Source organism: Carcharodon carcharias, chromosome 13 (assembly GCF_017639515.1).
Source record: "Carcharodon carcharias isolate sCarCar2 chromosome 13, sCarCar2.pri, whole genome shotgun sequence".
In the NCBI taxonomy this organism is placed as follows: Eukaryota; Metazoa; Chordata; class Chondrichthyes; order Lamniformes; family Lamnidae; genus Carcharodon; species Carcharodon carcharias.
The window spans coordinates 76,254,268-76,277,377 of record NC_054479.1 but is presented as its reverse complement, the minus strand read 5'-3'; the positions used below and the strand labels follow the sequence as shown (position 1 = coordinate 76,277,377).

Below are 23,110 nucleotides of genomic sequence, written 5' to 3'. Positions count from 1 at the left end.
CATCTTCTTTGCCCATTCTCCTAACCTGTCCAAATCCTTCTACAGCCTCCCCGCCTCCTCAATACTACCTGTCCCTCCACCTATCTTTGTATCATCTGCAAACTTAGCTAGGATGCCCTCAGTTCCTTCATCTAGATCATTAATGTATAAAGTAAAAAGTTGTGGTCCCAACACTGACCCCTGCGGAACTCCACTAGTCATCGGCCACCATCCTGAGAAGGACCCACTCTCTGCCTCCTCCCGGACAGCCAATCTTCTATTCATTCTAGTATCTTGCCTCTAACACCATGGGCTCTTATCTTACTGAGCAGCCTCCTGTGCGGCACCTTGTCAAAGGCCTTCTGGAAGTCCAAGTAGATAACATCCATTGGCTCTCCTTTGTCTAACCTACTCGTTACCTCCTCAAAGAATTCTAATAGATTTGTCAGGCATGACCTCCCCTTGATTAAACTATGCTGACTTTGCCCGATTTTACCATGCACTTCCAAGTATTCTGAAATCTCATCCTTAATAATGGACTCTAAAATCTTACCAACGACCGAGGTCAGGCTAATCGGCCTGTAATTTCCCGTTTTTTGCCTCACTCCCTTCTTAAACAGGGGGGTTACATTAGCGATTTTCCAGTCCTCTGGGACCCTCCCTGACTCGAGTGATACCTGAAAGATCACCACTAATGCCTACACTATCTCTTCAGCTATCTCCTTCAGAACTCTGGGGTGTAATCTATCTGGTCCAGGTGATTTATCCACCTTCAGACCTTTCAGTTTTCCTAGCACCTTCTCCTTGGTAATGGCCACCATACTCACCTCTGCCCCCCGACTCTCTTGAACTTTGGGGATGTCACTCGTGTCTTCCACTGTGAAGACTGACGCAAAGTACCTATTCAGTTCCTCTGCCATTTGTTTGTTCCCCACTACTACTTCTCCAGTGTCATTTTCCAGTGGCCCAATGTCCACTTTTGCCTTTCTTTTACTCTTTATATATCTAAAAAAAACTCTTGCAATCTTCTTTTATATTACTGGCTAGTTTACCCTCATATTTAATCATCTGTCTCCTTGTTTCTTTTTTAGTTGTCCTCTGTTGGTCTTTGTAGGCTTCCCAATCCCCTGCTCTTCGCCGCATTGTATGCTTTCTCTTTAGATTCCCTTGTCAGCCATGGTTGCCTCGTCCTCCCTTTAGTATGCTTCTTCTTCCTAGGGATGAATTTTTGCTGTGTCTCCCAAATTACTCCCAGAAACTCCTGCCATTACTGTTCCACTGTCTTTCCTGCTAGGCTCATCTCCCAGTCAATTCTGGCCAGTTTCTCCCTCATGCCTATGTAGTTGCCTTTATTCAACTGTAATACCGTTACATCTGATTCCAGCTTTTTCCTCTCAAATTGCAGGGTAAATTCTATCATATTATGGTCATTTCCTCCTAAGGGTTCCTTCACCTTAAGCTCCCTTATCAAATCTGCCTCATTATACAACACTAAATCTAGAATTGCCTGTTCCCTAGTGGGCTCCACCACAAGCTGCTCCAAAAAGCCATCTCGTAGACATTCCACAAATTCCTTTTCTTGGGATCCACTACCAACCTGATTTTCCCAGTCTACCTGCATATTGAAATCCCCCATGATCACTGTAACCTTGCCTTTCTTACACGCCTTTTCTATCTCCTGGTGTATCTTGTGCCCCACATCCTGACTACTGTTCGGAGGCCTGTACTTAACTCCCATTATGGTTTTTTCACCTTTGCAGTTCCTCAACTCTACCCACACAGATTCTACATCATCTGACCCTACATCATTTCTTGCTTTCGATTTAATTTCATTTCTTACTAACAAAGCAACCCCACCCCCTCTGCCAACCTGCCTATCTTTTCGATAGGATGTATATCCTTGGATATTTAGCTCCCATTCCTGATCCCCTTGCAACCATGTCTCTGTAATGCCCACCACATCATACCTGCCAATTTCAATCTGCGCCACAAGCTCATTTACCTTATTTCGTATACTGAGTGCATTCAGATACAACACATTCAGTCCTGTAATTTCTGTCTCCATTCTCATTGTTGTCCCTTTATCTACACCTGATGGGCTGCAGTGGTTCATGAAGGGGGTTCACTATCACCTTCTCAAGATTGAACAATTAATTCTGGCCTTGGCATTGCTGCCCACATCCCATGAATGAATAAAAAAAGAATAGTGTGGAGATGGGAAGTGCAGAATAATCTGATGGAATGATTATTGTAAAATATCTATGAACGTTTGTTGTTTTCTGTACAGGAATTAGTGGCTTTTGGAATCAGTAATATGTTTTGTGGAGCATTTCGTGGTTTTGCAGGAAGCACAGCACTGTCTCGAACCGCCGTTCAGGAAAGCACAGGAGGTAAAACACAGGTACGGTACTTGAAGTTTAGAAGTCGCTATCATTCACCCGACCTGTACTGCCCTGGGTGAGGTGATAGAATGTTACAGAGGGAACAGATAGAATCCAGTCTACTGATCATTCACATCCACACTTGGAATATTGCGTGCAATTCTGGTTGCCACATTACCAGAAGGATATGGAGTCATTGGAGAGGGTGCAGAGGAGGTTTACCAGGATGCTGCCTGGTCTGGAGGTTATTAGCAATGAGGAGAGGTTGGAGAAACTCAGATTGTTCTCACTAGAGCGACGGAGATTGATGGGCGATTTGATAGAATTTACAAAATTATAAGTGGCATGGACAGAGTAGATAGAAGATTTTTCCCTGGGTGGAAGAGTCAATTACTAGGGGACATAGATTTAAGGTGAGAGGAGAAAACTTTAGAGGAGATGTGCGGGTCAAGTTTTTTAGGCAGATGGCAGTGAGTGTCTGGAATTTGCTGCCAGAGGAGGTGGTGGAAGCAGGTGCGATAGTGGTGTTTAAGAGGCAGCTTGACAAATACATGAATAGGATGGGAATAGAGGGATACGGACCCTGGAAGTGCAAAATGTTTTAGTTTGACAGTCAATATGATTGGCGCGGGCTTGGGGGCTGAAGGGCCTGTTCCTGTGCTGTATTTTTCTTTGTTCTTCTTTGTTCTAACAGCATCAGATCAATTGAATTGTTTGAAATTAGAACTACTTGGTCTTTTACCCACAATACTATGCAAACGCTTTTCACTTTCCGGCTCAAGTCAGTTTTTAAAATCTAGATTCGATTCTGTTTGTGTGACTAGTATCTTTAATTGAGTGAAGTTGAAATCTGTGGGATCAATTTAAAAATGTATAACTCATTGATGTAAACTTGTATGTTATAGATATTTTAGATCGGGCTTTTAATGCCCCCAATGATTGTGCTCTTTATTTCTTTCACCTCTAACACCATCAGGAGAGTCAGGAAGGACAATTACCACAGCATTGATTAAACAATTTGCCATCAACTGCTAACCCTGTGCATAAAATAAAAACATGTGGATCTCAGACAAACAATAATATTCGATTGTCAGTGGGGCTGAGGCATGGATGCAGGTGCATTTTCTTGCAGAGCATCATCCCAATGCCTCCAGAAAGCAATGCAATTTTCAAAGGGAGGGCAGGAACCAGGAACCCACATGCCTCCAATTAACTGGATTTTGAGTTTGTTGCTGAGATCATTAACAGGCCTCAGAGGTGAAATTTTCAATTGGCAGACATGGGGAACATGCAGTATCTGGAACACATAAGGATGCTGCTGGTGTAATCAGGAGGGCTGGAGGATATGCTAACCAACATGCTTAAGAAGTGGAAAATAACTCTGCTCAACCAGTGGCACAGGGTTGCCATTGCTGGAGCTGTGACACTTGCATTTGTGAGCAGTGAGTGGTAGGACTCTTGAGATTGACGTGAGTCTGCTGGCATCATTCGGGCAGCAGAGGTTGGCAGAGGAAGCCCTGGTAAACAAATGACTAACAGCTGAGGGAGTTGAAATGGGAACAGCCTAGCCTGAAAGTGCACAAAGCAACAAGGAGGAACTTCAGCAGAGGGGTTGTCCTGGTCAGGAGGAGTTGCAAGGGAAAGAAGGTGTTACCCAAGGCATCATGTGTACCATCTAATTATCATTACCTTCAGATGACAGAGTTCCAGTGCTGGAGGAGACTGCACCTATCCAGGCAGTTGGTCTTGGACATTTACGCTTTGGTCCACAATGCATGGGAGTCTTACCTGCAGCCATCAAGGTCACTGTGGCGCTGAATTTTTATGCTTCTGCGTCGTTCCAGGAATTAGCTGTGGACCTGGATGGTATCTCACAGTCAGCAGCTCATCACGCCATCAGGCAGATGACAGAACGCCCTATTCGGAGGGTGCAGGATTACATCCATTTAGAGACAGATGGGCCATTGCAGGTACAGAGGGTGTTGGGGTTTGTTGCCATCAGTGGATTCCCTCAGGTCCAGGGGATTGTTGATTGCACCCACACAAGCCAGCCAGACTCCTGAATCGGAAAAGATACCATCGCTGAATGTGAAGTTGGTCTCTGGCCACAGGAAGTGCATCTGACAGGTCAGCGCTTGGTTCCCAGGCAACTGTCATGATTCCTTCATCCTGTGAGAGTCTCAGGTGCTGCATCTTTTCAGGTCAACATCCGGACGCTGTGAGTGACAGTTGGGGAATAAGGGTTATCCTCTAAGGGGAGGTGGTTCCTGAATCCCCTCCAGTATTTGTATAGTAAAGGGTTAACATTGGAAGCATACATAATTCTGATGTAATAATGCTGTCAAATCACATGACTGAAAAGTTAGAGAGATCTGGAAGGAGGAGGAGCTCCAACCTTGAGTAGAGGTTCAAATTTGTAAATACTTCTTGTAAATAAAGAGTAATGGTTTTGAGAAACTACAGACTCGAGCAGCACACTTTGGGAGAACAGACAATCTTCAAAACCCTGGTCTCACCCCCAACCACACAACAAAACAATACCCAGCTATGGGTGCACAGAGACGCTACAATTAGAAAAATCTTCTAACACAAACCTGCATGTGCAGACCATTGGCATCTTGACTGGTTGTGTTGTCCTGTAGTATGAGCTTGCCAGGGTTAAGTAGTGTTAAGGTCTGCTGTGCAACATGACAAGACAAAAATGACTGGAGCTGGATAAAGAAGAGGAGGACCTGTATGTTACTGTTCCTCACAGGAGGACGGAGAGGAGGAAGGAGCCTGGCACCAAGGCATTGGAGAAAGATTGCTGAGGCCACATTAGGCTTCATGCTGACCAGTAGTACTTCACTTGAATGTCATCCAGCCCTTTTGACAAATCACTACAATGCAACTTCCATCAAAGGAAGAAATTATCCAGCCAGCAGACGTGTCTGAATAATTTCATTGCCATCCAAATACATTGAGAACAGGGTCTCCGCCACCACTGGCCCACACTAGAGACCATGGAACTGCACCAAGTCCAGGCCCCAGCCCCACCCAACCTTCATTTCACTTTGACATCAAGCTTTAATAACACAAACCTTGGATTGAAATCAGAATCAATTATTATTACTACAGGAGGAATGAGTGACCAAACAAATAGAGAAATAAAAACAAAAAACTGCAGAGGCTGGAAATCCAAAACAAAAACAGAGTTACCTGGAAAAACTCAGCAGGTCTGGCAGCATCGGCGGAGAAGAAAAGAGTTGACGTTTCGAGTCCTCATGACCCTTCAACAGAACTAGTGCAATAAGTTCAGAGAGAGACAGATTAGAATGGGTGAGAGGCGCAGAGAAATTGAGACGACTAATGTCTCGCCGACAGTTCTCAATGAAAAGATCAAGGGAAGGTAAGAATCCAGAGGGAGGGGTCCAGGTGGAGGGAGAATATTGGAGGTGGGTGAAAGGATCCGTTGAACGGGGAGAGGACTCCTGCCCAAAGAAGTGAGCCTGGAGACGAAGACGGTGGAAGAAGAGTTCAGCATCGTGCCGTGCCCGATATTCATTGAGATGAGGGCGTAAGGGTATGAAACTAAGTCCTTTGCTGAGCACTGAATGTTCAGCGTCGGAGAGGGGAAGGTCAGGGGGTATAGTGAATACACAGCCGGGGCTGGGATTGGAAGATGGGGTGGGGACAGAGGGACAGGCAGAGGTGGAGGGTCCTAGATGGGTGTTGGTGTCGATGAGTTGTTGGAGCTTGTGTTCCTTAGCACTTAAGAGAAAGAGAAAAAGTTTCTTGTTGAGGCCTCGGATGAGACGAAGGATAAAATGAAACTGGGGGCACGCGCAGCTTTGAAAAAGGGTACGGCGGTGCTGCGGAGGGAGAGGTCAAGTGTGTTCATATGGCGGCACATGGCACTGAGTGTGGATTTCAGAATGTGACGGGAACAGCAGTCCGAGAAACGTTTTATGTCCCGGAGATACCTGTAATCCCGGGTGGGTTCGAAACATGAGGGATGGAATTTCAGTTGAAATCCACGTGGGGTAAGTCGGAAACGGAGACAGTCACTGAGAAAGGAGATATGGCTGTGAAAGCAAGTTTTAGTAAACACCTTGTCAAACACCAGGAGAGAAATGGAAAGCAATGAAGTGAACAAGGCAAAAGAGAGATACGGAAATCTTGTCGCAGAGAGGAACAGAACTTCTTCAAGGTAAGCATTTCTTGAAGATGAGTGGCAGTCAATTAAACACAGAGATAAAAACAAATAGAGAAATCTTCACCCAGGTAACTAACTAATGGTGCATTGTGTTCCCATCCACTCCTACCAGGTGCCCCCCTGCAGCTGAGGATGAGGTGGATTCAGCTTGCTCCATTGTCTCTGCATCTGGCTGAGATACCCTTGGCTTCCATCCTTGTCTTGGAGGCACCTATGAGGACTTGTCCACAGGCTGCTGTGCCTGCATCATTGCAATAGCAGCCTCTGCCACTGGGCCTTGTGGATGGTTCCTGAGACAGAGGGGTTGAGGATGTGAGGGATGATGCTGGTGCCCCCTGAGGGCTGAATCCCTCATGAGCTTCTGATTTCCTCAGCCCTTTCGGTGTCGTTGAATGCTGGGGAAGGCCATTGGCTAGGACATAGCTGGTGGCCATTTCAAGCATCTATGTGCCACCAGTGACACTGCTACATGTTAGAGAGAGTCTCACTCCTTTTGTGCATGTCAACGTGCTGATCCTGCACCCACTTGGAATGCTGTTGCATATGACTCTCCAAAAGGGTAGCCACTCTCTCAGTAGAGGGGATCATGCAGTCAAATCCCTGAGTCAGCACAGTGCACATGTGCTGCATGGACTACGCATGGCTCCACAATGCCTCGGGGATTTCTGACGTTTGGATTCAGGAAATCATCTGCCTCTGATCCCCCAAAAAGACTCACCTAAGGTCCAGCATCTCCAGCCAAAGGAGCATGGCTCTTTCTGCCCTTATCCTTTGAGGGGGCTGCTCACACCTGGTTGTGTAGCCACAGTGCGCATTTGACAGCAGTCTTCTCCATGACTTCACTGAAGATAGAGCTATCAAATGACCCTGCTCTTCACACCTTTCAATCTCGTCATCACCCATGACCTTCCCAAATGGCACTATTGCTTTCGGGCTCAGATTGTGCAGGTCTAGCACACTACCACCTGTTCGAAACATCTTAAGACTGTTTCTTGTGACTTCTCTTTTCTTGCAGAATGAGGAGAAAATGATGTATGGGTAGCCTGGCCTCCCTCATCTTTTCCAGCATGCCATTGACAGGCGATGTTTTGCTCCTCAGCGACACTCCCTGCTCACTTGCACCCCAAATGTGAGGGTGGCTGATGTCTCAGTGATGTTACAGGCCACTCACTGACAATGTTAGGGAGAACTATGGGTACTCAGTATGCTCAGCTTGTGTGCATGCCACTACGTACAGAGATGGAGCCCTTTCTGGATCTTCTCTGAATCTTTTAAGATACTGGTCCAAATCCATCATGTCACTGCTCTACTGCTGACCACCATCGTCATGATGTCCATCCGGGCCCTTTTTGTGTCGCTGGGCAGATTTCATTGGGATGCCAGGAACAATATCTCCCACCTCTCAGTGGCTGCCTTGGCTCATGCCTCAAGAGAAGCATCAGAGAATCTTGGTGCTGACCTTAGACGTTTGCCTGTGCTAACATGGGCCGTCTGCAAATTCTCATGTGTCATCTCCTCAGCAAACAACAAACTCAGTCATGGCTGCCACTCACCTTTCAAATGGACCTCTGTTTTTAAGTCCCATCTCCCAGCTGCTCCTGGCACAGCTGATTGGGCGTTGAACTCACCCACAGGCCAATTAGGCCTCTACATTTTAAAATAGCATCGCATAACTGGCACCGGTGCAACACTGAGTCAGAATCTGGAAATGTTCTCCAGGCATCAAGCTCTTAATGCTGACAAGTGCTGTTGGCAATAAAATCTTAAAACACAGAATACTGTGCCTGCTCTTTGGTAGAATTGGTTTCCCTTCTCTACTCTTGCTTTGTAGCTCAGCAACTTTCTGCTTTTCAAGAATTAATCCAATTTCCATCCATCATCCTTTCAAGTTGTGTGTTCCAGATCGTAACAAATGACTTTGTGAAAAAATTACCCCCATCTTCCACCCTGGATTTCTTGACATTTTTTAAAAATCTGTATCCTCTGGTTATCAACCCTTTTCTCATTGGAACAGTTCCTCCCTATGTACTGTATCAAAATCCCTCATAATTTTGAATATCTCTCTTAAATCTCCCCATTACCTTCTCTGCTCTAAGGAGAACAATCCCAGCTTCTCTTGTGTCTTCACATAACTGAAGTCTCTTTCCTGATTCCATTCTAGTAAGTCTTCTCTGCATCCTCTCCAAGGCCATGACATCCTTTCTACAGTGTGCTTCCCAGAATCAAGCACTGCACACTAAGCAATTGAGCAACCAGGCACTGGGTAATTGGGAGCCTCTCAACTAAGAAACCATTGTTGTTGAAATGAAGCACTTAAAGGAGAGGGCAATAGTAAAGGAAATACATGAGAACATTTTTAATTGATGAAAACCATTCCATTTTGACACAGATTGCTAGTCTGATATCTGCTGTGATGGTGATGATTGTAACCCTGGCCATTGGGTTCCTTCTTGTCCCTCTACCCAAGGTAGGTCATCACATATCAGTACTTTTACTGAGTATTCTATACTTTAATGATGTCCTTTTATTGACCATTATCAATATGGATGCCCTCAGATAAAGGGATCAACAGAATCATTGAAAGTTGCCAAGTATCTTTGCTTGCTTATCAACGTAGATGTTGTTGGTGCATCTATTACACTTCTTAGTTTCACCAGTGATCAATCAGACAGAAAAGAATTTTGGCCCCTGTTACAAAACTAATTTATTTGATTGGTACTTCGGCCAGTTTGTAGTCAGAGAACCATGTGTGGCAGTAAAGCCAACCATTCCTTAAATATGGAATCCTGGAATTGTACAGAGGAGGCCTTTCAGCCCATCAGTTCTAAGTGGTCTCTTTGGAAAACCTATTCAATTATTTCCACACTCGTTCTTCCCCAATAAACCTGTATATTTTTCCCCTCGAGTAATTATCAGATTCCCTTTGGAAAGTTGTTATTGAATCTGCTTCCCTTTGAGGCAGTGTGTTCCAGATTGTAACTTGCTGTGTGAAATCATTTCTCACCTCCTGTTTGGTTCTTTTGCCTCCAACTTAAATCTTTGTCCTCCGGTTGCTGCCCCACTTGTCACAGTAAACAGTTCCTTCTTACTTTCTCTATTAAAACCCTCATAGTTTTGAATGCCTCTATTAAATTTCCTCTGTTCTAAGGAGAACAATCCCAGCTTCTCCAGGGTCGACAGAATTGAAGGCCCTCATCCTTGGTATGATTCTAGTAAATCTCGTCTGTACTTGTTCCAAGACCTCGACACCCTTCCTAAAGTGTGGTGCCCAGCATCGGACACAACTCTCCACCTGAGGCCGAACCAATGTTTTGCAAATGTTCAACATGGCCTGTTTTTGTGCTCAGTAAATACAACTTTAAACCATTTTAAAAAACTTTAAAAAGAGAAAGTTAAAACTTTTTACTTTCTCCTTTTAAGAAAGTTTTAACTTGGTTGAAGAAATAAGAATCCTTTGTTTAATATTTTATATGTGGCAAAGATTTCAAAGATTATCAATTGCCTCTCATAAGAATAGTCTGAGACTCATTGATGGACCATTTTCATTGGAACCCATTTGTGTTCAGATACAGTCCCCATTCCTGGACAGAAGTTAGTGACTTAGCTGCAGACAATAGATTCATAACCTATAAGGGAACTCATTACCCAGAATCTGTGCAATATGCTCAGTCTTGCACTGGAGATGTTAAACCATCCATACAAACGTCACATTGCTCTTTCAGAATAAATCAAAATGGAAGGAGTTTTGTATTGCAAACATATCGACACAGTTATTAACTTTGTCTTTTTATTCTTCTCACAGTCAGTTCTAGGAGCTCTTGTTATCATTAATTTGAAAGGAATGTTATTGCAATTCAGAGAAATTGGAATTCTGTGGAAGAAAGACAAGTATGATTGTGTAAGTGCGAGTGAGATTCAGCTTTTGGTTATGTCAGCAACTTCACCATTCACCGTTTTTTACGGGTTTGACACCAAAGAGAAAACCTAACTTCTCGGAAGCTATTTTCTGATTTGGAGCTTGGAGCGAGAGCAGAGGAGACGAGATAGCCAGAATAAGCAGAAAAGGTTCAAAGAGTTCCTCCTGCCTTTGCTCTCTAATCAAAGTAGTCCTGATGGTAATAGAATACTGGGGAAAGCTATACATACCCAATTTCTGGAATGCTGCCTGCCATTCTGGACCTTACTGAAAATCTTTTCACTAATTACCAAACATTTTTGAGCTGGGATGAGTATTAAAGAAATGCTGGAACTTGGTGAAGTTGCCTTGTATAATGCCTTGGCTTGATTCAACCAACATTGCGCACCTGAAGAACACTTTTTGAGATGATGTATATTGAAAATGTGATCACATTGCTATTTGCCCACTTCTTATTGGTGGGTTTTCTTTTGTGAATATAATCTGAACTTTGAGCTTGTGTAAGTAAAAAACTTTCTTAGCCACATTTTAATGGTGTGTCCCAGAAGTCTAAACAATCCTGAATGCCTCTTACTTTTGATTACTTTCTCTCAAATTCTCTTTCAGTTATCAATTTTTTTTTTTACTTTCCCATCCGCTTGGGTCTCACCCTGATCTCCACATTAGCAAAGTTGCTTCCAAAAATTTTAGTTTCCTCTTTAGTGTCAAGCTTCTCTTTTCACTTCTGGGAAACCGATCCCTCTTGGGCTCAGACGCCTGGATGAGAAACTAGATATAGCTTCCCATCTTCAGCACTTAACTTCTGTTCGCTTTCTCTTTCTTTGTCTCATTCTCTCTGTTTCTATGATCCTCTCTTGCCCTGTGCATTTCTCTCTGTGTCAGTCTCTGCCTGCCTGTCTATTCTCTTACTCTGTCTGTTTGGATCTATTTCTCTCTATCTCTCTCGCACTCTTTCCTTCTCCGTCTCTCTCACTCTGTCCCCATTCCTTTTCTTTTCTAACCCATTATAGTTGGAGATACTCTCAACACTACTCCTTTGTCTGAATTACAAATAAGTTGCCTATTTTCTAAGAATATTGTGCAAAAATCCAGGTGACTTTACATTAACTTCCACAGTAACTCTTTATACTCAGAAGCACAAGACAGTAGACATCTTCACCTCTTACACACACTCATTTCTCATATAAATTTCAGTTATTTTAAAATAAAAGATAGGTAAGTATCATTTAATCACTATGTTCTGATTTACTTAATCGAGTTATATGTGTGTGACTGTTGCTCAGATTACTATGACTGTCCCTCAGTATTAAGGTGACTCTGTCCCTCAGTATTACAGTGATTGCATCCATCAGCATTAAAGTGACTCTGCCCCACAGTATTAAAGTGACTCTGCCCCACAGTATTAAAGTGACTCTGTCCCTCAGTATTACTGTGACACCGAATCTATCCAGCAGCATTACTGTGACACTGTCCCCAGTATTACTGTGACACTGTCCCTCAGTATTACTCTGACAACAACCCTCAGTATTGCTGTGACATTGTCCCTCAGTATTAATATGAACCTGTCCCGCAGCATTATTGTGACACTGTCCCTCAGTATTACTGTGATACTGTACCTTAGTATTACTGACTGTCCCTCAGCTTTACTGTGACACTGTCCCTCAGTATTACTCTGATACTGTCCCTCAGCTTTACTGTGACACTGTCCCTCAGTACTACTCTGATACTGTGTCCCTCAGCTTTACGGTGACACTGTGCCTCAGTGTTACTGGTACAATGACCCTCAATATTATTATGACACTCCCCCTCAGTATTACAAGACACAGTTCCTCAATATTACTGTGACTCTGTCCTCAGTATTACTATGACTGTGTCCCTCAGTATTACTGATTCTGTCCCTCATTATTACTGTGACACTACCCTTTAATATTATTGTGACACTGTCCCTTAGTATTACTGTGACTCTGTCCCTGAGTATCACTGTGACTCTGTCCCTCAGTATTACTGTGACTCTGTCCTCAGTATTACTATGACTCTGTCCCTCAGTATTACTGATTCTGTCCCTCATTATTACTGCAACACTGTCCCTCATTATTACTGTGACTCTGTCCCTCAGTATTACTGTGGACACTGTCCCTCAGTTTTGCAGTGACACTGTCCTTCAGTTTTACTGTGACACTGTCCCTTAGTATTACTGTGATACTGTCCCTCAGTATTACTGACTCTGTCCCTCAGTTTTACTGTGGCACTGTCCTCAGAATTACTGTGGTACTGTCCCTCAGTATTACTGACTCTGTCCCTCATTATTACTGTGACTCTGTCCCTCAGTTTTACTGTTACACTGTCCCTCAGTATTACTGTGGCACTGTCCCTCAGTATTACTGACTCTGTCCCTCAGTATTACTGACTCTGTCCCTCAGTTTTACTGTGACACTGTCCTCAATATTATTGTGACTCTGTCCCTCAGTTTTACTGTTGCACTGTCCCTCAGTATTACTGTGGCACTGTCCCTCAGTATTACTGTGGCACTGTCCCTCAGTATTACTGTGGCACTGTCCCTCGGTATTACTGACTCTGTCCCTCAGTTTTATTGTGACACTATTCTCAGAATTACTGTGGCACTGTCCCTCAGTATTACTGTGGCACTGTCCCTCAGTGTTACTTTGACTGTATCCCTCACTATTATCGTGTCTCTCTCCCTCTGTATTTACTGTGACACTTTCCCACACTATTATTTAATTAACTTTTTGGCTTAATACTTAATTTTGACATAAGTTCCGTTTTCTTACAGTTGGTTTGGATAATCGCTTTCATTGCAGCAGTTCTGCTTGGACTTGACATCGGACTTGGCGCAGGTGTAGGATTTGAGCTGCTGACTGTTGTGTTCAGGACACAGTTGTGAGTACAGTTATACCTATTCAATATCATTGAGCTGCTGATTCATGTAGGGCCATATTAAAATAGGATCATAGAATGTTTACAGTACAGAATGAGGCCATTTAGCCTGCACCTCTGCTAGTCTCTGCAAGAACGACTCAGCCAGCCTGATTTCCCCACCTTTTCCCCATCGTCCTGCAAGTGATTTCTCTTCAGATAATTATCCAATTCTCTTTTGAAAACGGTGATTGAATCTGCAGGTAGTCATTCCAGATGCTAATCACTCACTGTATAAAAACATTTTTCATGTCGCTGTTGGTCATTTTGTCAGTTACCTAAAGTTGAAATCCTCTAGACCTTGATCCTTGTCATTGGGAACAGTTTCTCCCTATTTATTCTGTCCAGATCCCTCATGATTTTGAATACGTCTATCAGATCTCCTTTCAACCATCTCTTCTCCAAGGAAAACAGCCACAACTTCCTGATCTATTTGTGTAAATGAAGTTCCTCATCCCTGGATTGATTCTCTTGAATCTTTTCTGCACCCTGTCTAAAACCTTCCCATCCTTCCTAAAGTGTGGTGTCCAGGATTGGAAGCAATATTCCAGTTGAGACCAAACCAGTGTTTTATAAAAGTTCATCATAACTTCCTTGCTTTTATATTGCATTCCCCTATTTATTAAGCCCAGGAAGCCGTTTACCTTTTTAATCACTTTCTCAACCTGCTCTGCCATCTACTATGATTTATGCACAAATACCCCACAGGTCCCTCTGCCCCGCACCCCTTTTAGAAGTGTACCCTTTATTTTATATTGCCAGTCTTTGTTCTTCCTACCAAAATGCATCCCTTCACACTCTCTGCATTAACATTCACCCATTCTACTATCCTGCACAGTTCACAATATTTTCAAGTCTTTGCCTTCTGCAAATTTTGAAATTGTGCCCTGTATACTCAACGCTCTGCCATTAATGTAGATCAAGAACACCATCGCCCCTTAGATCAATTCCTGGGGAATCCCACTGTATAACTTCCTCCAGTCTGAAAAGCAACTGTTCACCACGACACTCTGTTTTCTGTCAGTCAGCCAACTTTTCATCTTTGCTGCCATTGAGTTGCAGAGAGATGCAGAGGGACCTGGGACATGAATCACAAAATATTAGTATGCAGGTACAACAAGTAATTAGGAAAGCTAAAAGAATGGTATAACTTATTGCGAGGGGAATCGAAATCAAAGTGGGGAGGTCATGCTTCAATTGTGCAGGGCACTAGTGAGACCACATTTGGAGTACTGTGTACAGTATTGGTCATCTTATTTAAGGAAGGATGTAAATGCATTGGAAGCAGTTCAGAGAAGGTTTACCAGACTAATACTTGGAATGGGTGGGTTGTCTGATGAGGAAAGGTTGGACAGACTAGGTTATATCCGCTGGAGTTTAGAAGAGTAAGAAACAACTTGATTGAAACATACAAGATCCTGAGAGGTCTTGACTGGGTGAATGTGGAGAGGATGTTTCCTTTTGTGAGAGAATCTTGAACTAGGGGTCACTGTTTAAAAATATGGGGTTGCCCATTTAAAACAGAGATGAGGTGAAATTTTTTCACTCAGAGGGTCGTGAGTCTTTGGAACTCTTCCTGAAAAGGTGGTAGAAGCAGAGTCTTTGAATACTTTTAAGGCAGAAGTGGATAGATTCTTGGTAAGCAAGGGGGTGACAGGCTATCAGGAGTAGGTGGGATGCAGATTTCAGGTTACTATCAGATCAGCCATGGTCTTTTAAATGGCAGAGCAGACTTGAGGAGCTGAATGGCCTACTGTTGCTCCTTATTTGTACGTTCTCTAGTCCTCTGACATCACCCCTATATCTAAGGAGGATTGGAAGATTATGGCTAGGGCCTCTGCAATTTCTTCCCTTACTTCTCCCAGTATGCTTGGATGCTTCCCATTTGCTCCTGCTGATTTATAGGGCAGAATTTTTAGCTCGGCACGCGAGTGCGTGCCTGACCTACTTGAGCATAAAATAGAGCACGACGATGTTGGGTGAGCATCTTGACGTCATCCCACACTTTCGGTCGGCGGGCGCGCATGAAATCCGGAAGCGCGCCCACCGACAATGAAGAGGGCAATTAGGCCCATTAAAGTTTCAATTGTCCCTGATTTTTTGTGGTCTGTCCAACCTTATGGTTGGCGGACAGGCGAATCTGCCAGGCGGACTTTGCATTTTTGATGAAACCTCATCCGAGGGAGGGATGAGGTTTCCGTTATTAAATTTAAAAAAAAAATGTTTGGACAGAATTTTCATCATCTATATGTTCAGGTGATTGATTCTGATGCATGGACATTTTTGTCTAGATTTTAAAATCTTTATTTTTTGGTTTTAAATTCTTCAGCTCCCTGAAGGCAGAGAACTGCCTTCAGGGAGCTTTCATTCCACACTGTCTGCACCCACACCCACACTTATGTCAACAGCTGCCCTCCTCCTGCCCCTACCCCAGCAGCCGTTAATTGGCCAGCCAGCGTGAAATCACGGTCGGGTGCTGATCGTGCCCACACGCCGACCTGCCCATAATCCTGCCCATAAACTTTAAGTACAGCCAACCTTTGTAATACTTCCTTTTTATCAATTTTTAGACCATCCAGTGCCTCAACTGCCTTGTCTCTTCCCTGGTAAAGACAGATACAAAGTACTCATTTATCACCTCAGCCATGACTCTATACGTAGATCCCTTATTTTGTTCTCTATCAGCACCACCCTCCTTTCACTACCGTTTTACTACTTATATGCCTATAGAATACTTTTGGGTTTCATTTTTTGTTAGCTGCCAGGATCCTCTCATGCTTTCCCTTTGCTTCTTTTGTTTCCCTTTTCACTTCCGTTCTGAACTTTCTATACTCAGCCACGTCGATTATCGGTCTGTCATCTGTCATACGAGCTATTTGTCTGTTTCATCTTACCCTCAACAACAACTTAAATTTATATAATCACTGTAATATAGGCCAGGATATTTGGGTGGGCGCAGCACTGCCACCCCTGATCGGGCCCTGACATTGGTTTCACACTTGCTGGCCAATTAACAGCTGAGCGCTGCCAGGTTGGGGGCAGGAGGAGAGCGTTTGTGGACATTTGTTCATGTGTGCAGGTGCACGCAATGAAATATGACTCTGTTGCATAAGCAGGGACTTGTTATAAATGACATCTCAACACTTCTTTTATTTTTAATTCCTGTTGGAAACTTCATCCCATCTGTGGATGAGGTTTCATAAAAAATCCAAAGGCCGGCTGGCTGATTTGCCTACCCACCAACCATAAGGTTGGATGGGCAGCGAAAAGTTGAACTCAATTAATACTTTAATGGCCTTAGTAGGCCTGTTAATTGTCGGCGGGCGCGCTGCCGATTCCCGCGCGCACACCTGCCGACCAAAATATCACGTGAGTGCGCGACGATGTCAGGATTCTCACCTGATGTCATCGCATGTCATTTTACGCTCGAATGGGTAGGGCGCGTGCCCACCCACTCAGCGAAAATTCAGCCTATAGCTTTTTTTGTACTTGCTCATTATGCTCTTATTAGAATTAACCCTTTACACACAGAGCAGGTTTAATCCCCAAAATATAGTCCCTGCCTCGGCCCATCAACTGCTGAAATCTCACCATGCCTTTCTTGCTTCTAGATTTGATTATTCGAAGGTTTTCCTGACTGGCCTCCCACCTTCCACTCTTTAAAAATGTAAGCTCATCCAAAATTCTGCTGCATGTATCCCAACTCATGTCAAGTCCCATTCATCTGTTACCCCTGTGCTCGCTGACCTACATTGGCTCCTGCTCTGACAATGCCGTTAACACAAAATTCTCAAATTCCTCCATGGATTTGCCTTTCCCTGTCTCAATAATCTACTCCAGCTCTACAACCTTCAAGATCTCTGTGCTCTTCCAATGTTGCCCTCTCATGCATTGCTGATTTTAATTGTTCACTATTGGTGGCTGTGATTTCAGTTGTTTGGGCCCTAAGCTCTAGAATTCCCCTAATCTCCCTAAACCTCTCTGCCTAACTCTCTAACTCCCTCCACCTTTAAATGCTCCTTAAAATCTACCTTTTCGACCAAGCTTTTGGTCATTTGTCCTGACATCTCCTTATGTAGCCTATGTCAAACATTGTTTGATAATTACTCCTGTGAGGCACTTTGGATGTTTTCCCACATTCAAGGGCCCACAGCTACTCAGTCACCCTCTCACTGTGCCTACAAATTCTGTTCATTGCTGACACTGAATGAGAAGGAAGCAGGAAGGTTTATCTGCCTTCCACACCAATGTTTGCCTTGATGACATTGTAACTTAGCAGGTTGGAAGATTGTTGTAAATCTGAGGTCTGGTTTCTTGTCTAGCTTTGAATTCTTAGCACAATCGCATGGGTTGTTTGTATCCCCCATAATATACAACCTTTTCTCTTGTGAATTGTGATAGAATGAGAGAGTTTAACATTGTAAGCTTTTGAGAGCTCTGTACCCACTATAGGGATACGACTGAAGTTCCACACTGTCCTCCTCACAGTTTACAATGCTTCCAAGTTTTGTTTTAGAACTCTAATAGATGACTGGACTCTTAACTAAGTAAACATAATAAAGCAACAACTTACCTTTATATAGTGCCTTTGGCATAACAAAATGTCCCAAGGTGCTTCAAGAGACATTATAAATCAAAATAAGACACTGAGGCACACAAGGAGATATTAGGTCAGATGATGAAAAGCTTGGTCAAAGAGTGTCTTAAAGGAGGAAACCAAGGTAGAGAGGTGAGAGGTGTTGGGAGATAACTTGTGCTTGGGGCCAAGGCAGCTGAAGGCATGAAAATCAATTATGGAGCAGTTAAAATTGGAGCTGCTCAAGAGGTCAGAATTCAAGATGTGCAGATATCTCAGAATGTTGTGGGCTGGAGGAGATTACAGAGATCGGGAGGGACAAGGCCATGGAGGGATTTCAAAATAAGGATGAGAATTTTAAATTCAAGACATTGCTTGACCAGGAGCCAATGTAGGTCAGCAAGCATAGGGGTGATGGGCAAATCGGACTTGGGGTGCAAGTTAAGACAAGGGCAGCAAAGTTTTGGATGAACTCAAGTTTACATATTGTATGTGGGTGACCAGCCCGGAGTACACTGAAATAGTCAAGTCTAGAGATACCAAAGGCATGAATAAGGGTTTCAGGGAAGATCACCTGAGACACATGCAGAACTTCCAATGTCAAGGAGGTGGAAATAAGTGGCCTTTTGTGATGACATGAACATATGGCTGAAAGCTCATCCTTGGGTCAAGTATGACACCAAGGTTGCAAACAATCTGGTTTATTCTCAGACTGTTGCCAGGGAGAGGGATTGAGTCAGTAGCTAGGGAACAGAGTTTGGAATGGGGACATAAAGCAATGACTTCATTTTTCCCAATATTTAATTGGAGGAAATTACTGCTTATCCAGTACTGGATGTTGGATAAGCAGCCTGATAACCTAGCATCAGTCAAGAGAGGTGGTGGTAAGGTAGAGTGGGATGTCATCAGTATACATGTGCCTTCAGATGATGGCTCCAAGGGGCAACATGTAAATGAGAAATAGGATGTGATTAAGGATAGAATCTTGGTGAACATCAGAGGTAAATGTGCGGGAGTGGGTAGAGAAGCCATTGCAGGTGATACTCTGGCAAAAATTAGATGGATAAGAATGGGACCAGGACAACAGTGGAAATGCACGGGAGGAGGATAGTATGGTCAACCATGCAGACAGGTCGAGGCAGTTGAGGAGGGATGGTTTACCTTTGACACAGTCACATAGGATGTCATTTGTGACCATGGTAACAGCTGTTTTGTTACTGTGGCAGGGGTGGAAACCTAACTTTAGTGATTTAAATACAGGATTCCTGGAAAGATGAGAATAGATTTGGAAGGCCACAATATTTTCAAGAACATTAGAGAGGAAAGGGAGATTGGAGATGGGATGGTAGATTGCAAGAATAGTGGGATGAAGGGTTCATTTTTTTGAGAGGGGTAATGGTAGCAAATTTTAAAGAGAGAGGGACAACAACAGATAGCAGGGGAAACAGGAGGGGAAGTTGGATAGTCAGCAGTTTAGTGGGAATTGGATCTCCCTCGATCCAGTGGCGGTGGGTCTCATGGACATGATAAGCTTAGAGAGGGAATGAGAGGAGATGGGAGAAAAACTATAGAAAGATGTGAGATCAGGGCTAGGGTGGGGGGAGACTTTAGAGGAAGTTTGGTCCCAGCGGGCTAATGGAAGGCAGGGGCACAGCAGAGGCAGCTGCTTGGATGGTCGCGATCTTAGTGACAAAGAAGATCATGAGCTCCTCACATTTATTGTTGAAAGGGTAGAGGGGACGGGAAGAGGGGATTAAGCTGACGCTTTGTAGGAGAGAAAAGAAGTTGGGGATGATCCTGGAATAGTGCATAAGCTTCAGTAGATGATAGTCGGACCTGATAGTGTTTATTGTATTGCAGTTAATTGATAAACCAGTTGTCCGCCATTTTCTTTTAAGTCTGTGTTCCTTGGATTTAAGGGAGGAAATGAGGGCTGTAACATGGGGAATGGCCAGGGTGAGAGAAGGTAATGGTTTGACTGGGGATGAGGGCAGCAAAGGCAGGATGAGGTTTCCAACAGCTATTAAAAATTAAATAAAAATTTAAACATTTCATTAATAACATGACCCTGCTCATGTCACAGAGTCGGTAAAAAGTCACGAGGGGACATGTTTTTAACAATTTAAATTATTTATTTTTATTTCTTAACATCTTCATCTCCCAGAGCCAGCTCTGTGCCTCAGGAAACTTTTCCTGTGTGCACCTGCATGCATATGTGGAGGTTCGCGCTCACCCTCCTCCACCAACACCCCCCCCCACCACGCCCAACACAGGCAGTGCTAAGCTCTACTGCACGCGTTTCACGCTGGACGGGCCTTAATTGGCCCACCAGCGTGAAATCGTGGTCCGGCCCCTGCTCCCGCCCGCCCCCGCCAAGCCGGCCAGCCAGGGCAAAATCCTGCCCATAAAGTAGCAAAAACCGTGCTATTGCCGAGCGACAGGTGCCCAGGGACACACAGAGACACAGAGAAAGATAGAAGGGCAGTTCAGTCAGCGTGTGTATGCCAGAGAGTGAAGACAGAAGTTCCAAGCACTCTAGTAAGAAATCCTGCAGGACTGCTGGGGAATTGAGTTTAGGGAACACGTGTTTGCTCTGAAGTTCCAGTAATAGTGAGTTTAGATTGCAGTTTTTGGGTTTCTCAGAGAGAGATAACAGTTGGGGGGGAAAGCTCAGAGGTCCGCCGGAAGGAAACTTTGAAACTGAGCCAGCCTAAGCAAGAAGCCTGTGTGTTGAGATAGTGGTAAATCTTCACAGGGGTTTTGTGTCTGTAAGGGTATTGCTGGGATAAAAGGAACAGTGTGAGTTCGAATCATTTTCTGGTGTTTGCATTGAAATGTTTCCAACCTTTTTGTCTAGTGTAATATAGTTCATTTTCTTGTTTAATAAACATTTTATTCTTTGTGTTAAAAGTACACTGACAGACTCTTGTGAATGGATTCAGTGACCGACCTCCAAGGCTTCTAAAAAGAAACAAAGTTAGGATCTATCAAGCCAGGTTTCACTCTGGGATCTGACTTGTCCAGTAATAACATTAGCTACGATCATAACAGAAGGTAGTGAACTCCAAGGAGGGAGAGCATGATGAATTGAGATGGAGGTTGAATTCACCGATGATGAGAAATTGCTCAGTGCAGAGGCTGAGGAAGGAAAGCAGGGAAAATATTGGTGAGAAAATGTATATGGCATTTGGAAACGGTTATGATGTTGCTCTGTAATGCATGTAGTTTAGCATACTGATTGTAAACTGCTTAATATGTAAATGGTTTGGTATGTATCATCACAGGAAGTGATGCAAGTTAACATGATATAGCAATTAAGGTCTTTATTGTATCAACACTTCTGGACTGTCAAGAGTAGACCAGAAAGTCCCATCTAAACTCTGAACAACACTGGGGGATTAGTTAAGAATTAAGGTCAACTTCAGAATCCATCGACTTTCAAACTAATGACCTGTCGACAACAGCCCAAAGAAACTACTGACTACATTTGTTTGTTGGGACAAGGGCAGAGATTGCAATTTTCTAGATACAGAACTCTCTGAGAGAATAATCATAATCATATCAACCCCAATAGAAGCATTCCAAAAGGATCTTCTCGATACAATAAAGGGACACCGATAGTGTCCTCAAAGATGGCAGAAAATATGATGCTGTAATCATGGACAGGCAATGTCTGTAAGCGCTTGGAGCAGCAACAGCCATTGATGAGGTAGTCAAATCATCTAGACAGGGCAAGGCGTGCGTCAAGTGCAGACTAATGCATCAGCCATATAACTGCCCTGCATTTAGAGATAGTTGCAAGGCCTGTAGTCCAAAGGGACACTGGGCAAGATTGTATAGAAAGTCTGGCAGCAAGGAAGCTGTCAAAAGCCACAGCTTAGCAGGTAAACATGAGGTTGAAAGCTTTCCATACAGTGACAATCATGCAGCATGTGGATGTAACCACCCTACTGGAAGCTTTCACCACAGTTGAGATCATGTGTCCTAGTAAAAGTGTCAAGCACAAGCTACGACTGAAGATAGATACTGGATAAGTGCCAATATTTTACCACTGTGGATACTCAAAGACATATATCCAGTGAAATGGGAGTCTATGTTACAGCCAACAAGAACTAGACTTGCTGCATATAACCGCCCGCTAAGTTATTGCATGGGAGCCTTGGTTGCTGAAGTGCAGATATGGAAGTTCTGCATAGTTGCCACAAGTCTTCTACATTATTGACACCAATGGACCAGTGACAGCAGGACTGCCAGTATACTGTGAACTCCAGATCCTGATGATTCATGAAATCAGTAAAGCACTAATGCTAGATGGTCAAGGTAATTGTGACCCTATTGGGTCTATGGAAGATCTGCAACAGAAATACCCCATTAGGTTTGACACCATCGGCAGTTTTTTAGGACACACTGTTCTTCACCTGAGAGATGTTGCAGTCCCTTCCATAGATTCACCACAAAAATGCAATGTCCATATAAAGGACAAAGTAAAGGCTGAGCTTGATACAAGAAGCAAGTGATATTTGCCATGTCCAGCAATTGGTGTAGCTCTATAAGCACTCTGATTAAGAAAGATGGTCCAATAGAGTATGCTTGGATCCCACTGGATAAAATCAACCACTTAAGAGGTGTCCTCACAAGATGTCTACCCTTGAGGAGCTCAACCCAAGGTTTGCGTGAGCCATGTTCTTCTCAAAGTTGGATGTGAAGCATTGGTCAGTGCATCTGTCAGTGGATTTATGGGAACTTATGACATTCAGAACACCATTTGGGATACTTGTTCTCTACAATTAGCATATGGTCTGTCATTGAGTCAAGATCTGTTTCAACAACAGATGGATCACATTACAGACAGTGTTCCTGGCTGTGTTTGTATTGCAAAGACATAGCAGTCATGGGAAGTACCAAGGAAGAGCGTGACAAGAATCTTCACATTCGATTGGATACAACTAGAAGAGGAGGCCTCACCTTTAATAGTAAAGAATGTGCTATTAATGTGAGCCATATTAATTTCTTCAGTTGAATTTACTCTGATACTGGAATATGACGACGTCCCAGTAAGATCAGAGATGTGCAATTAATGCCTACTCCTCAAGATAAAGAAGATTTACAGAGGTGTTTTTTGCCTGTTT

General features: G+C 43.6%; 1 protein-coding gene across 1 annotated transcript in view; it reads left to right on the top strand.

Annotated features, from left to right (window-relative positions):
- Positions 1-23,110, top strand: part of LOC121286083 (chloride anion exchanger-like) — an 81,432-nt gene that overhangs the window by 36,522 nt on the left and 21,800 nt on the right. The window contains exons 9-12 of the mRNA XM_041203081.1: positions 2,267-2,380; positions 8,945-9,022; positions 10,358-10,453; positions 13,263-13,369. Coding sequence (XP_041059015.1) covers positions 2,267-2,380; positions 8,945-9,022; positions 10,358-10,453; positions 13,263-13,369 — 395 coding nt within the window. The remainder of the gene's footprint in view (positions 1-2,266; positions 2,381-8,944; positions 9,023-10,357; positions 10,454-13,262; positions 13,370-23,110) is intronic.